Here is a 17,563-nt window from a genome sequence, read left to right on the forward strand (position 1 = left end):
GAGACAAATTGTGTGCAATGACTCAACATGTGAGATTAGGTGAGTTTATTAAGACTCATGGTATGATCGCATGGCTAGACATGAGGACGTTGTGAAAAACAAAGGACCCAATGACCAAATAGCACGGAAGACTAAAAGACAAACTAGCTTGATTAATTTTGTCCAATTTTAATGTTTATGCTATTTACTAGGTGAAAACGGTCCATTGGAAATCGTTAGTCATAAATAAGATCAACCACAATCAAAGACAAAGAACACATGTTAAGGTTAGCACAAAAAATCACAAAACACTGGGAAAAGGACTAGAATTCTAGAAGGGTTAGGATTCATGGGTATAATTAAATAAATTATTAAAACAAAAATCTATAATCCTATGTTATACGAGTTGACACGGATTAAAGGAATTGTCTAAGACTAGCTTGACACGAAAAGTTTAAAAATAAATAAATAAATTAAAAATAAATAAGAAAATTGACGCTAAAAAGACACCTAAACTGGACAGGCTGTAGTATATCGGTTATAACTTTTGATCTGTGACCTTGATTAGGACGAAACCAATTCCAAATGAAAGATAAAACTTGGGGCTACAGATCCATATGTGGCACGACACGTAACTCTTGCTAGAACTCCGGATATGACCAAAACAAGTTGACTCTTGTGCAGTATACGGGAATTAAAATCCGGGTGACTCAAAAATTAAAAAAAAAAATCTATGGCTCGACTCTAATAATAAAAAAAGGGGTTTGATAAGAGAAAAAAAAAATTAAAAAAAGGTCAATAAAAAAATGCACACATAAGCATATAGTCACGCATGATGCAATGAAGTTCGCAACCTAAAGTCAAGTTCTATGTTCGACTATGGTCAAGCTTTTGGGTGTCAAAGGGTACCATGGTTAAGAATTTGGACGCGTTAGCAAGGCAGCCTCCCTTGAGGGTGTATGCCAACGGGCGGCTCCGCGAGTTCGTGATGAAATCGAACTCGACTCCATGGTTTGAGTGGATTTAAAAACTCGGATGAACCCTTATTGCCATGAGCGTTTTCGGGTTGATAGAGCATAAATCCCCCGGGCTAGCCACATACGTAGAACACATACTATTGTGGCAAAATAGGTAAGCTAAAATGCATATGCATATGTGACAATGCCAATTAAATCACAGGAATATTTTTCAAGAATCTTTCAAGTCTCATCCACTCATCTTAATTAAATACCGATCACTCAAATCGATAAATAATCAAGAATCCTCCCCAGTGGAGTCGCCAAATTGTAGGCGTCGTTTGAAGTGCGCCTACGTTAAAAGCATGTGTGAATATGCTTGGCACTCATAGGAAGTGGGAATTGACATAATACGATTAGGGACAAAGCAAAGTAGGGAGCCTCCAACAAGTTTTTAAGGAACTTGTAAACCGTTCACGGATCATAAAAGGCAACCACGAATAAGGGACAACGAAGGCAACAACGATTGACCCGTGAAGGTTACACCCCATTCATAATCCATGAGATTACTAACTCCATATGGTTCGGAACCACGAAAGGAGGATCGGGGATGATGGTACGAAGTGAGTCATGGAGTCACATTCGCCCGTATTGGCCTCTACTCGATTCTTATAGTGAAAAGTGATTCCTGCGATCTCAAAGGCATACAAACAAAATATTCAATTTGCTCCAAACTATTATTAAGCTAAATTGGTTGAATATTAATGCAACATATAATTCTAAAATATTGGTGATCACTTGATGAAACAACAAGATTAAAAAGGAACCTAAACCGGTTGTCCAAATTATCTTATTAGGCGTGATTTTCAATTACATATTCCCTTTAAACATGCAATATGGTGATCATAAAAAAATATAACAGAATAAACATTAATATTGGAAGCAATTTGACAATAATAGCGTTAGTCAAATCAAATAATAAAAAACCTAATCATGATACTAGCAACAAGAATAAAAATAAGAGTAATTAAGTGATTAACTACTCACTTTTCACGCTTCCTTGAATTGCTACATCATGAATAAACTGTTAGTAACTTCAATAAAAATATAAAGCAAATGAAAATTAAATTAAATAAAGGTAGATTTGATTTGGTCCAAACCCTCAGTTAATTATACCTTTCACGCCTTGGTTTAATTATAGAACTTTGGGTATTGTATGAACTCCTTGGAGTGCTTAAGGAAGAAATGATAGAATTAGAAATATAGGTTTAAGGCTTAGAATATGGGAGAGAGAGAAGAGAATGATTTTTGGTGTAAAAGAGAGAAAGAGAGAAGGATTTGATGATCAAGCTTGTTGGTGAATAAAAAAGGGGAGATATGACCTCTATTTATAAGGGGAAAAAAGGGGTCGAATCAAGAAAAGATAAGAATTCGAATCGGATAAAACTCTTGCGATAGACAACAGTTTTTGTGGTTTTTGTTTTTATCATATCATTTGAACCAGAAATCGGAATAAGATGAATAAGATATGGTTGGAAAGCCCTTGAAGTATTCTTTTTAACCCAATTGGAATCAGATTAAAATATTTTGTAGAACAAAAGATATAGCCGAAATAATGAGAAGGTGTCAGTTTTGGATAGAGTTTGACATTTTATTCATATCTTTTCCGTTATAGCTTGGAATTGATATTATAATATATAATTGGAAAGATAATTTCAAGGGCTATCCAACCATATAAAATTTGGATAAAAACTATAAGACATGAAAATAATATCTGTCTATCTTTGAACGTCTTTCAATTCGGATATAAATAGGATTTTCAAAAAAAGGAGTTTTATTCAATTTCAAACTATTTAATCTTATCTTTTCAAAACGGATAATTAAGATCTTTTAGAAACTTATAGAAACTTCTAATTAATCCTAATTGGTTTAGGATTGGGATTAAATCATTTGGACCCTCCACATGATCATTGGGTCGTAGGTAAGGTGGGCTTAGGTTCGGTTTGGGCTCACTTTAATATTTTGGCAATAACTTATTCGTTATAACTCGGATTTGGGCCTATAATATATCGTTGGAAAGCTATTTTCAAGCCCCATCTAAATATTCAATCATTGGACCCAGATTATGGACCAAAATAAACTGGATTAAACGTTTTATAAAAACGGCACGAAATGAATGATTTTAAAGGACACGAAATGAAATATTTTGGGTTTAAAGGCACGAAAAGAGGAAAATAAGTTATGGTTTTGGGAAATAGGCTAGGAGTTGGGTTGGTTTATGAAATGGAAATATGGATTTAAGCACTCCAAGATTAAATACTCAACCCGACCAATAATAGCGGTGAAAGGTTGTTCATCATCGGGTTTGGTTTTGGGGAGACATTTTTAGGTGTCTACAGTTCTACATGCGTCTTAGCCCCGGGGGATTTAAGCTCTATCAACCCAAAAATGCTCATGGCAATAAGGGTTCATCCGAGTTATTAAATCCACCCAAACCATGGAGTCGAGTTCGATTCATCACGAACTCGCGGAGCCGCCCGTTTGCATACACCCTCAAGGGAGGCTGTCTTGCTAACGCGTCCAAACTCTTAACCATGGTACCCTATTGACACCAAATAAACCTGACCATAGTCGAACATAGAACTTGACCTTAGGTTGCGAACTATTCTTTGCATCATTGTGCCTACGTGTTTATGCTTGGTCGTTTTGATCCTAACCTTCACGATCTTTCTTTGTCTATTGTGGATTATTTTATGACTAACGATTGCCAATGGACCGTACTCATTTAGTAATTAGTGCAGAAAAAAAAAAAAAGGTTTGCCGCGCCACGTGAAGGTCTACCGTGTCAAGGCAAATTTCCACCGTGGCACGGTGGACCTGAAAAAAAAATAAAAATTGCCACGCCACGGGAAGGTCTGCCGTGTCACGGCAAATTTCCACCGTGGAACGGTGGACCTACAAAAAAAAAAAGTTTGCCGCGCCACGGGAAGGTCTATCGTACCGTGGCATGGTGGACTTGGAAAAAAAAAAAGGGTTTTCCGCGCCACGGGAAGATCTACCGTGTCACGGCAAATTTCCACCGTGGCACTGTGAACCTGCAAAAAAAAAAAAAAAAAAAAAAAAAAAGGGAGTTTGTCGCGCCACGAGAAAATCTACCGTTGTAGACACCCATTTGTGTCTCCCCAAAACCAAACCCGGTGATAAGTGTCTTTCGTGTTGAATCATAATCGAATGAAGCGAAACTGTGGAAAGTCTAGCGTTGCGGACAGTTTTAATTTCTTTTCTTTTCTCTCTGTTTTTGAAAACTTATTTTAAGAAAACAGCCAATCCAATTTGGTTGGTCCATGATATGGGTCCAATAATAATCTAGTTGGATGGGGCTTGACAAGAGTTTTCCAACGATATATTATGAGCCCAATTTCGATGAATATTGAGGAAGTTATGGCCAATTTACTAAACTGGGCCCGGTTTGAGCCTTATGTACGGCCCAATGATCTTGGGGAGTGCCTAATATGATTTATCATTCCTAATGCAATTAGGAATGGTTTTAGTCTTCTAGAATCCTCTAGAAGGTTCTTTTCATTCCTAATTCAATTAGCATTGATAAATTGACCTTTTTGACTTTTCAGAGTTTTAATCAAAATCAAATAGCATTTTCGAGGAAATTATATGATTTTATCCTCCAGTACGGCAAACTTATCTGATTTTCGAAAACGCGTTAAAACCAAGCTTGGCGCCTGACCCCAGGCTTTGGCGCCTGGAACCTGGCCTGGCGCCTGGCGCCAGTGTTGGTGCCTAGCGCCAGTTAGCCAGGGTTTGCGCCAGCTCTGTTTTTTGTGCGTCAAACTCTGTTTTGATATATTATCTTTTTGGCTGATTTTCTCTATAAATAACGTATTAAAAACTCCGTTTTCATTCACCTACAATCATTAATTCTCTAATTCTCTCTTAACCAATTCACCAACTCTCATCAAGATTTTCTTGATTATTCTCTCTCTCTCTCTTTTTCTAAACTAGCCTTTTCTCGAATACAAAATTCCGCATTCGCAAGATCTAGAAACACCTAGCCATATTCGAAGTTGCCTTCGCCCTAGATGTGAAAGGTTTTAATTTCTAAGGGTTTGGTCCCAAATCTCTCTTTCAATTATTTAATTTAATTGTTTTGTTTATTATTTTCCTTGAAGTTACTAACATATGTATTTTGTTATTAGAAAGAGGTACGAATGTAACACCCTAGAAATTCCTTTATTTTAAAATACCTGTTTTGCCCTGTATAAAACTTTAAATAAGAATATCTAAGACATTACCGCCACCGTGAAAACGGTTAAGGCAAATATCAAAGATACACAGCGGAAGACTAATTTTAAAAACCTTTCCAAAACAAACCAACTTGAAAAGCTAACCAAACAAAAGTAAAGTTAAAACCAAAATGAGCGAAGTAAAATGAAAATCAACCTACAACTTGGAACCATTAAAGGCCCTTATTAAAAACCAACCCAAATCCAAACTTGATATTAGTTCCACATATAAATATTAGCATAAATAATTAAAGCAGAAACACATTGTAACTAATATAAACTAGCATGATTCGCTCTTCACTCGTGCCCCATCATGAATATGCCTCAATACCTGAAAGGCTTATCTCTACTTGTCTCCACTACTCTCCATTAAAAATGGGTCATCATAGGGCCAAGATAAAGACATGGCCAAAACACACAAACACACACAATCAGCAAAGCTGAGTACATAAGCGTAACTAAACACACTAACATGCATTCTCCTATCATCACACACACTTACCTCATTGCACCTGTTTACAAGCACACACAACAATCAACAAGACACAATGACTAGACACTAATTAATTCATTTTGCATTGATTACGCATCGAACGGGTTTCCACCTATTAACCTCCCCCAAATAAATTTGAGGTTAACTGGCACGGGAGCTAACCGTGCCAGCGACAAAACCACACAAAGGTGGCGGAATTCCTGCGCATAAATAATAAAAAGGAATATACAGCGTCCTGTACTCCATTGGAAGTTATGGTTAAATATAAAACCCCATAACCCCCCCCCCCATTGTTCATACTCAAGGTATATACGTTCCAAGAGTTTTGGTGTGTAATCTCTTTCACTTTACGTTATTTACATATTATTAGACTTGGTGATGACTCTCAAAGCATAATAAATCAATCAACAATAGTTATTCAATCAAGCAAACATACCAATTTAATTCTTGAATAATTAGTGACCACATATTATTTAATGTTGAACCCTTTTTAATTCTACCTCAGTGTCAAAGACACCTTAGACGCATAATGCGCCAAAAATCCTATCTCTCGGTGTTAAAACACCTTATGTGCACAAGGGCACCAACATACAATTTATTCCTTGTGTACATAGACACTTATATAACTCCTTTCTCATGCTCAAAGCATCAATAAAAATTATATGGACCATAATAAAATTTTCTTTCAATATTCCAAACATAATTAAACAATTAGTTTAATTAAACATGCTCTCTATCATGCCATAAATAAATATGTAGTCCATATAATCATGCCAAAAATATAATTTCCAATCCATAAACCATCACAAATAATTCATGCTTCACAATTCAATCACCAACACCAATAATTCACAATTCAATACATAAACCTTAGCATGATACTACTTGTAATTGATTGAAATTAAACCTAGCATGACTCTACATCATCAAAATATGCTAAGTACGCGAACGTACCTCAAATAAGCTCTTAAAATAATCGAGTACTCTACAACAATTCTCGAACCAAGTCTCCTACATAAAGGGACAATAATACTATATTAATTACCCTTGTATACACAATTTCCAGCAACTTAAACTCACTTTAAATAACTTATAATAATCTGAAAATTATTTAAAAACCCCTAATTAAACTCCTTTTTAATGGATAATCACACCCTTTTATTAAAAATCACAATTATACTACTTTAAATAAAATTCCAACATTTTAAACTAATCAAAAATCCTTTAAAACTTCATCAAAATACATCTTTATACTTAAATTATCCATAGAAACATTAAATTATCTCTTACCCCTTTTAAACTCAAAGATAAAATTTAAAGCATAAAAAAAAACTTCGTTAAAAATCAAAAACTGCTCGAAAATCGTATTTAGAGGCTGAATTTGGCCACGAGAGGGTAGTGCTCACTACCAAAGGTAGTGAGTCCTTCTTAAAACGTTGTTTACACTCGAAAAATACTACTTTTTTTTATCAAAATCGGAGGAGTTTAGAACCTGATCGGGATTAAAACGAGATTAATATTAACGAACGGAAATCTAATTATCAAAACATGAATTTGCGTGTTCAAAATAAATCTGGAATTAAGTTAAACTAATAAGTAGTTATAATCACCAAAATTTCAAAACATCATTACTATAAAAGCCCTAAATCAATTATTCATAAAAACCCTAAAATCATGATTTTCAATAATTAAAAACCTTAGGTTATAAAATTTACAAAATCTGAAAATTATAAAGCTCAATCATCAAAATACAATTTGATACTAGTTAAATTAATTTCAAACAATAAAATCATAACCCATAAATCAATAATTATAATTACACAAATTAATAAAACAAAGGAGAGAGAAAATAAGACTAACCTTTTTGTGTGGGAAATTTTTTTGGGGATTCATGGGGTATTTATAGAGTAAAAAGTGTAGGGTTAAGTTTGGGCTTATAAAAATGTGGGCTTGAGTTATGTGATAGGGCTTAAGTTATGGGTTTTGGAATGGGTTATCCCAATAAGAGTATGTAGGAATAATTTACATTGCCCAATAATTAATAAACGTTTGGCCCAAAACTTATTTTACTTTTATAAAACTTTATATTTAAAATAATTTAACCCTTTAAAATATTTAATTAAGCCATTGACAATACATTTTATTAATACTTAAATACTTTATAAAAATACATAAAAATACGGGGTATTACAACGAAGCATCAAAGTAAGTGCTTTAATGGTTTTAATTGATATTATGATGTAGAAATCATGTTTACATTGTTGTTATGATATTCCTAGTATCATGTCTAGGGTATTTTTAATACTAAATATGATTTATGCGATGCTTCCTATGTTCTTCCTAATCTTTATGATTGTTAGTATCATGTTAGGGTTAAAGATTTGATTTTTATTGCTTAGTGACATGCTAGGGTTTGTTATTAATCTTGTTAGTATCATGCCTAGGATTTTACTATTATTATGCTTTAACATGAAAATTATTATAATTATGATTATTATAATTATTATTAATTATGATTGCTATGATTATGATTTATGATGATTATGAATATTATTATTATTATTATTTTGATGATGATTAATTTATTAATGATGATATTATTATTATTGTGATTATTATAATTATTATTCATGATATTGATGATTATTATGTTGCTTGATGATTTGTTATTTATTGCTTGATCACCTTTATTGCATGTTTAAAGGGAATTGGTACTTGTAATCATGCTTAATAAGATAATTAATAATCTTGTTTAGGGTTAATTATGATTATAATTCAAGTGATCACCAATAATAGTTTATTTGTGCATTATATTCAACCAACATAGATAAACAGGTTTAGGGTTAAACCTATTGATTGCATGTTAGTTAAAAAGCGCACATGAATACGATCAGAATAAAGTAGAGGCCTATTATTAGGGCAGGTTCAACCTCTTTTAGGTTGGATTTGTACCATCATCCCCGAACCCTTATTTAGTTCTAGACCTTATGGAGTTGACGATCTCTTGGATCGTTAAGGGGTGTAACATTCATCCTATGAACGGTTTACAAGTTCCTAAAAAACTTGTTGGCGACTCTTTTGCTCTATCTTTTTCCCTTTTGGACGCCACCGTACTTTAGTGTATGACCACAATGGGGTTCAAGCTTGAAATTATTCCCTACAACCGTGTCCTGCCGTGCCACGGTGGATTTCCAGCACAAAAAAAAAAACGTGCCACGTCAGCATCCACCGTGGCACGGGAAAGTTCACCGTGTCATGGCAATTTCCACCGTCGCACGGTGGATTCCCAAAAAAAAAAAAAAAAAAAAAACCACTCCGTCACGGCAGCTTGTACCGTGACACGGTACAGTGTTCCGTGTCATGGTGCTCTTGAAATAAGTCCAGTCAGCTTTTTTTAAGTCTTCCGTGTTAATTTGGTCCTCGTGTCAGTCATTTTTGTTAGTGTTCACATGTCTAGCCATACGATCATACCACGAGTCTTATAACATCGCTTAGTCACTCACGAGTCAAGTATAGTCCACACACTTTCTTTATGTTCCGACTCGAGTCGTGCACCAGGTCGTTTATGATCGTATATTAGGTTCATGCACCCTTTTTTCGTCATAATAAAAAATGAGTGGAGTTTTCTCACCTGTTTTCAAATGTCTATTTTTTTCCTTCCTTTCCTATCTTGAGCAATGAGTCAAACAATTAAGTGAATTATTTTATTTCACAGTACTTGGTCAAGGAACAGGGATAGATTAATACGAGTCATTACCGCAACAATCTCTCAGATCTAATAGGCGTTCAAAGAGAACTTTGCCATTTCCATTACTCATGACCTTTCAATGGCCACTAAAGAAGATATTGAGAACATCAACAAATCCATCGAGGCACTGTCTTCCATGATGCAAACCCTTACCACTAGGGTCACTACCATGGAACAAAACAAGGTCACTGTTTCCACCCTTGACAAACTGAAGGAACAAATGAGTAAGATTTATGAGGATTTCACTTATGTGGAACGACCTCCCACTCCTTTGGATGTGAAGGACAAACTCCCTGAAAAGTTCTCCACTACTGATATTCCAAAGTTCAAGCCTACTGACAATCCAATATTCCATTTGAAGGCGTTCTCTACAACCATGGCTCTTAAGGGATTGGACGTAACACTCTTCCCTACTGTGTTCCCTCTCTCCTTAGAACATGCTTGCCAACAATGGTTTTATTCCTTAGATGCCAAGCATACTGCGACTTGGCAAGATGTCACCGACAGTTTCATGAATCGTTACAAGTGTAACATTCAAACCAAAACTTCTGAACATGAACTCTCCATTCTCAAACAGAAAGAGAATGAAGGCTTCACCGCTTACCTGAACAGGTGGAGGGAAACAGCTTCACTCTTGGTAGATCCTCCCAAAGAAAGAGAGATGGTTCGCCTTTTTATTCAAAATCTGACTCATAAATATAGGGAACATCTCAAATTTCTTCCACTGAACACTTTCGAAGCTGTATACGACATCGGCATCAATATCGAGGATAAGCTAATAAAGACTGCTAGTAGTAACAATAATAACACTTGGAAGAACAAGAAGAACGACCATCCTTCTTCGTCGTCTTCTAAGCACGGAAATACTACCAACAATATAAGCCAAGTTGATATCAATGAAGTGTTAGCTCTTGATACTCCATTGCCCAAGAAGAAAAGAACTTACACTCCTTTAGGAAAGACTTATTGTAGGGAATAATTTCAAGCCTTTAAAAATCCCACTGCTTGAACCCCACTGTGATCATACACTAAAGTACGGTGGCGTCTAAAAGGGAAGAAGATAGAGCAAAAGAATCGCCAACAAGTTTTTAAGGAACTTGTAAACCGTTCACGAGGTGAAGGTTACACCCCTTAAAGATCCAAAAGATCGTCAACTCCATAAGGTCATGAACCAAATAAGGGTCCGGGGATGAAGGTACAAATCCAACCTAAAAGAGATTGAACCTGCCCTAATAATAGGCCTCTACTTTATTCTGCTCGTATTCATGTACGCTTTCTGACTAACATGCAATCAATAGGATTAACCCTAAACCTGTTTAATCTATGTTGGTTGAATATTAATGCACAAATAAACTATTATTGGCGATCACTTGAATTATAATCACATTAACCCTAACAAGATTATTAATTATCTTATTAAGCGTGATTACAAGTACCAAATTCCCTTTAAACATGCAATAAAAGGTGATCAAGCAATAACAATATAAAATATAATACATATCAAGCAACATAATAAATAATCAACATCATTAATAATAATAATATCAATCATAATAATAATCATGTTAAAGCATAGCAAGATCCTAGGCATGATACTAACAAGATTAATAACAAACCCTAACATGTCACTAAGCAATAAAAATCATATCTTTAACCCCAACATGATACTAACATGAATAAATATTAGGAAGAGAATAAAAGGCATCATAGCAATCATATTTAATAATAAAATTACCCTAGACATGATACTAGGAATATCATAATAACAATACAAACATGATTTCTACATCATAAAATCAATTAAAGTACTTACTTTGATGCTTCGTACCTCTTTCTAATAACAAAATACACACGTTAGTAACTTCAAGGAAAAATAATAATCAAACAATTTAAATTAAATAACTGAAAGAGAGATTTGGGACCAAACCCTCAGAAATTAAAACCTTTCACGTCTAGGGCGAAGGCAACTTCGAATATGGCTAGGTGTATCGAGATCTTGTGAATGCGGAATTTTGTATGAGCAAGAAAGAATTTTTATTCTAAAGAATTTTAAAGAATGAATGTGATGAATGATTTGAAAAGAATTAATGACTCTTGATGATTGATTGATGCTTGTTGATGAATGATTTGTGAATAAAGAGAGTTGCTGATCGATGATGCTTGTTGATGAATGAAAACGGAGTTTTTGATACGATATTTATAGAGAAAATCATCCAAAAAAGATAATTTAACAAAACAGAGTCTGAAGATCGAAAAACCACCTTGGCGCCAGCCCTGGCTAGTTGGCGCCAAGACCAGTGGCTAGCGCCTGGCGCCAATCCTGGTTCCAGGCGCCAAGGCCTAGGGTTGGACGCCAAACTGACTTTTAACGCGTTTTTTAAAATCTGATAAATTTCCCGTACTGGAAGATAAAATAATATAATTCCAAACGAAAATGCTATTTGATCTGATTAAAACTCTGAAGAATCCTAATTGAATTAGGAATGATAAGACCTTCTAGAATGTTCTAGAAGACTAAAACCATTCCTAATTGCATTAGAAATGATAAATTATATTAGGCCCTCCCCTAGATCATAGGGCCGTACTTAAAGCTCAAACCGGGCCCAGTTTAGTAAATTGGCCATAACTTCCTCAATATTTATCGGAATTGGGCTTATAATATATCGTTGAAAAGGTCTTTGCAAGCCCCATCCAACTACACCACTATTGGACCCATATCATGGACCAACCAAACTTGATTGGCTGTTTTCTTAAAATAAAGTTTTCAAAATCAGGGAGAAGAGAAAAGAAAAATAAAACTTTCCGCAACACTATACCTTTCCACACTTTCGTTTCATTCGATTATGATTTGACGTGAAAGGCACTCATCACCGGGTTTGGTTTTGGGGAGACACAAATGGGTGTCTACACTTATGATGCGGCCTTTGATCGTCGTTACAGTCAAGGCTTGATCACACCTATTGGGCCATTTCTAGAGCCAAAACCTGAAGAAAGGAGCGCCAAATGGAATCCCAATGCCCATTGCAAGTACCATCAAGGAAGGGGCCACACTACGGAGCAATGTTCAAATTTGAAGGATGTCATTCAAGACTTGGTGGATGCAAACAAACTTCCTGTCCCTCCAGGCGGCAAGAAGTAATGAACACAAGGCGCACAGCAGATCCTTCGTGCAAGATTTCATGATTTCTTTCTTTATCATTCCTCTCCATTCCCCCATTCATGTCTAGCATAGGTTTTCCATTTTGAATTTTTATACGTTTCATGTGTTTCTTTCACCTTTTCCATTACTAAAATGAGCAAATTTATTTTACATCTCGATCATAGCATTTTCATTCATTCTAAAAAAAAATCAATTACCAAACTAAACCTAAGGTACACCAATGACTTGAGGCACCTTTGCAAGCCTATCATTCCCTGTTAACCGTTCAATCACATTCCATTTCTTCATCAACCACTTTGAGCCTCGTCTAACGTTTGGCCTACATTTCTTCAACCAACATTCACTTAACCCTAGGATTGGAAGATGTGTAATTGTATAACATTCAAAAAGCAAGTAAAAAAAAAAAAAAAAAAAAAAAAAAAAAAAAAAAGCAAAGCAACAATAAAACAATGTCTAAAGGCAAGTGTTCCAATGTCTTTGATATGAACACGTCTCAAATTACGTCTCTCATCGGGTGCTTGGGACCGTGCCTGAGAAACATGAATGCTAAGTGAGTAATGGACCACATGATCTGAGATTGCCTACATTGATTCAAAAGAATGAAAAAAAAAATCAAAGCAAAAAAAAAATGTTGAAAATAAACTTGCAAAATTCAAAATTTTCAAATTCAAAATTTTCAAATTCACAATTACACATCTTGGGGGCTTCTCTCGGGTCTTGCGTCTTTTACCCCTTTCTTCCTTAAACCATCAACTTAACCACATTAAAACCCTTGAAATACCTCTTTGAGGTGTACATACACTTGTGCAAAGTATATCTTTCTTAGCTCCTTGACCTAAGCAACGTTCATAATCACTTCATCTATATACGTGCTTAGCTTCCAGACCTAAGTGACGTTCAAGATCGTTTCTTTACACCATATATGATGCTTAGCTCCATGACTTAAGTTCATTAATCTATCGTGTCACATGATGTAATTGTCCTTAGCCTCCTGGCTTAAGAACATGCATCATGCATACATTATTTTCAGGACAAGCAATTCAATCCATACGATTCATTTCGTCTTGCTCAAGGAGGAAGTTCAAGACTTCTTCCCTTTTTCATTATTTTATTTTGGGGAAGTTCAAAAACTTTTTCAAAATTTTTATCGAGGGAAGTTCGAAAATAAAATTTCATTTTTCACGTCTTTATTTTTCGGGAGAAAGTCGGTACCCTCCACTCGTCTTATGACAAAAATGATGGGAAATTTTTGCTTTTGCATTTTCGGTTGCTTGTGTCTGCGCACACACACACTCAAACTATACACACACAATCACAAGTCATACTCATGTCATGTCATGTCGTGTCAAGTCAAACTTGGTCAAGTCAGTTGGTCAAGTCAATCATTGTCTATACGAGTCCCCTGGCAAATTTTATTTTGCAGGTCTCAATTACAGCCCACGTCCGGGGACAAGTGGACTATTTACAACCAGCCCACGTCCGGGGACAAGCGGACCATCTACAGCCCACGTCCGGGGACAAGCAGACCATTTACAGCCCATGTCCTGGGACAAGCGGACCATTTACAACCAGCGCACGTCCGGGGACAAGCGGACCATCTACAGCCCACGTCCGGGGACAAGCGGACCATCTACAGCCCACGTCCGGGGACAAGCGGACTAACTACAGCCCATATCCGGGGACAAGCGGGCCATCTACAGCCCACGTTCGGGGACAATCGAACCACTATCATTTCATGATGCAAGGTTCTCGATACACAGAGACTTGCAATCTCATCACCTGTCGACTTTCCTCAAGCATGGAAAGTATTATCCGGTAGATTTCTTCAAGCATAGAAAACCGCCAAATTCCTTTGTCGGCTTTCCTCGAGCATGGAAAGCATTATCGGTGGATTTCTTCAAGCATAGAAAAACACCAAAATCATATGTCGACTTTCCTCAAGCATGGAAAGTGTAATCCGGTAGTTTTCTTCAGGATTAGAAAGCTACCAAACTCATTTGTCGATTTTCCTCAAGCATGGAAAGCATTTAAACAAATGTCATCCGGTGGATTCCTTCAAGCATAGGAAGCTACCAAACTCATTTGTCACCGATACACTGGTGTCAGATAAGCGTTCTATCCCTTTACTCTTTTATCTGTGGAACTAACATTTTTCTGCAGGTATCGGCGTATACAAAGTTATTTAGGATCGCAGAACGTCTTAAATCATTCTCCGTCCCTATCGAGTACTTTGACTATCGTTTTCGAAACTGACGTTTCTACAAACTCAGTCAAAGTTGGGGCTTCTGTAGACACCAAAAAATGTCTCCCCAAAACCAAACCCGATGATGAACAACCTTTCACCGCCACTATTGGTCGGGTTTAGTATTTAATCCCGAGAGTGCTTAAAAAATCGTATTTAATTAAATTCAATTTTTGAATAGTCCATGGATTAGTCTTGATGTTTGGTCAAAGCATAGTTTTAATTTCAACCCAAACTTATTATTTAATTTTAGCCCAAACCTTTTTTTATTTTACTGTTTTATTCTTTATTTTGGCCCAAACTTTTTATTTATTTTATTTATTTTAGCCCAAATAATAATAAAATCAGAAAATGGCCCGAAATTATCAATCGACACTTAAAATGCTGAACGAACACTACTACAAAGTTGGGCTTAAGTAACACCTATTAGTAACACTTTAAAATTTTTATTATTGTTTGATTTATAGGTAACACTTTTGTAGCATTATGGTGTTAAGTAACATTTATTTGTAACACTTAAATATTATGTAACACTTTATGGTAACACTTTGATATTAGGTAGCATTTGGGGGTAACATTTAAATTTTTTTATAATTTGTTTATGTTATAATGAATGACATTTGCCTTTCTAAATGTCCTAGAATTGTTTTTTCTCTCTAGAGTGTCTTTCTCTCTAGAATGTCTCTCTCTCTAGCTTGTTACTAGAGAAGCTTCTCTTCTATGTCCATCTTCCTCTAACCAATTCCCCCCTGCCTCTGTCTCACCTTCTCCACTCTCCTCTCTAATTCTTCCCCCTTCCCATTATGCCTAATCTCCCTTCATCAAACCTCAATAGAATGGGAGTTGGTATCCCGAAAATGCCAAATGATGATCCAGAGGATGTTGACAAATATAATCTCACGGTAGTGGCGAAAGTCCTTGATGCAAGGGAGTTTAGCGAAATCCAACTACAATTATGGGTAGATAGCTGTTGGAAAACAAACAGAGCAGTCATAGTTGAAAAGGTTAGCCACTCTAAGGATCTCTTCTTCTTCTTCTGTACTTCTTGGGAAGACAGAGATAATCTCATCTCCATGGGATTCGCCTCATACAAAGGAGCATTCATCTTGCTCAAGGAATGGATTATGGGAGATAATGTGCTCAATTTAGACTTCTCTGAAACCCCAATTTGGATTCGTGTTGAGGGGCTCCCAACGGAAGAATGTCAACCTCAAGTTGCCAGAAGAATCTTAGACAAGATTGGAAGGTTTATTCGTTTCGATCAAGCTTCTTCAGTGGATAGGCCTCACTCAATCATCAGAGCAAAGGTAGTAATCCCTTGCTTCAAACCCTTGATTCCAGGCTTCTTCTATGAAATATCTGCTGATAAGGCTATTTGGGTATATCTAAGATATGAGGGAGTATTTATGTATTGCCACTGCTGTGGCAAGATTGGTCACAGGCAACCCATTTGTCGTACTCCGATCCCCCTGGCACATCGTGAAGTTTCCTACAGAATTAGATCCTTATGTGATGCTAACCATGACCTGCTCCTAGTCCGTCCACAAATACCTCTGTACTCAAAGAAGATAATGGGCTTGGAGGACATTTAGAGATTCAGAACTTCGAGAGTGAACCTGAGGATCTTTCCTCATCCTTCCCCAACCTATTCTTCTTCACAACATACTCCCCCGAATTCCTCGCCGGGAGATAACCAGACAGGGAATCAGAGCTCCCACAGTAACTCTTCTAGTGGAGACTCACCAATGTCTGATGCATCGTCCAGCAATCACTCAAGTCCACAAGACCCAGGTCCAAGTATCCGAGGAAACAAGAGACAAGTCTAAGAGATTGGAGCTCAAGAACTCCTAGCTTCGACTACCCAAAGTGCCCTGAAGAAACTGAAAAGCACTGCAGCTTCTAGCTCCTCCCTATTGTAGGGAATAAATTTCAAGCCTTTAAAATCCCACTAGCTTGAACCCCACTGTGATCATACACTAAAGTACGGTGGCGTCCAAAAGGGAAGAAGATAGAGCAAAAGAGTCGCCAACAAGTTTTTAAGGAACTTGTAAACCATCACGAGGTGAAGGTTACACCCCTTAACGATCCAAGAGATCGTCAACTCCATAAGGTCATGAACCAAATAAGGGTTAGGGGATGATGGTACAAATCCAACCTAAAAGAGATTGAACCTGCCCTAATAATAGGCCTCTACTTTATTCTGCTCGTATTCATGTGCGCTTTCTGATTAACATGCAATCAATAGGATTAACCCTAAACCTGTTTAATCTATGTTGGTTGAACATTAATGCACAAATAAACTATTATTGGCGATCACTTGAATTATAATCACAATCAACCTAACAAGATTATTAATTATCTTATTAAGCGTGGTTGCAAGTACCAAATTCCCTTTAACATGTAATAAAGGTGATCAAGCAATAAAGAATAAAAAATATAATACATACCAAGCAACATAATAAATAATCAATATCATGAATAATAATTATAATAATAATAATATCAATCATAATCATGTTAAAGCATAGCAAGATCCTAGGCATGATACTAACAAGATTAATAACAAACCCTAGCATGTCACTAAGCAATAAAAATCAAAGCTTTAGCCCTAACATGATACTAACATGAATTAATATTAGGAAGAACATAGGAAGCACCGTAACAATCATATTAAAATTACTCTAGAC

General features: G+C 36.1%; 1 protein-coding gene across 1 annotated transcript; it reads left to right on the forward strand.

The window, feature by feature from the left end:
* The first annotated feature begins 15,712 nt into the window (after positions 1-15,712).
* LOC145640389 (uncharacterized) lies at positions 15,713-16,468 on the forward strand. Its single transcript, XM_081691677.1, has one exon. The coding sequence runs from the start codon at positions 15,713-15,715 to the stop codon at positions 16,466-16,468; it is 756 nt and encodes a 251-aa protein (XP_081547803.1).
* Positions 16,469-17,563: the final 1,095 nt, after the last annotated feature.

The sequence above is a fragment of the Chenopodium album genome, chromosome 7 (assembly GCF_948465745.1).
Source record: "Chenopodium album chromosome 7, dcCheAlbu1.1, whole genome shotgun sequence".
Taxonomy (NCBI): Eukaryota; Viridiplantae; Streptophyta; class Magnoliopsida; order Caryophyllales; family Amaranthaceae; genus Chenopodium; species Chenopodium album.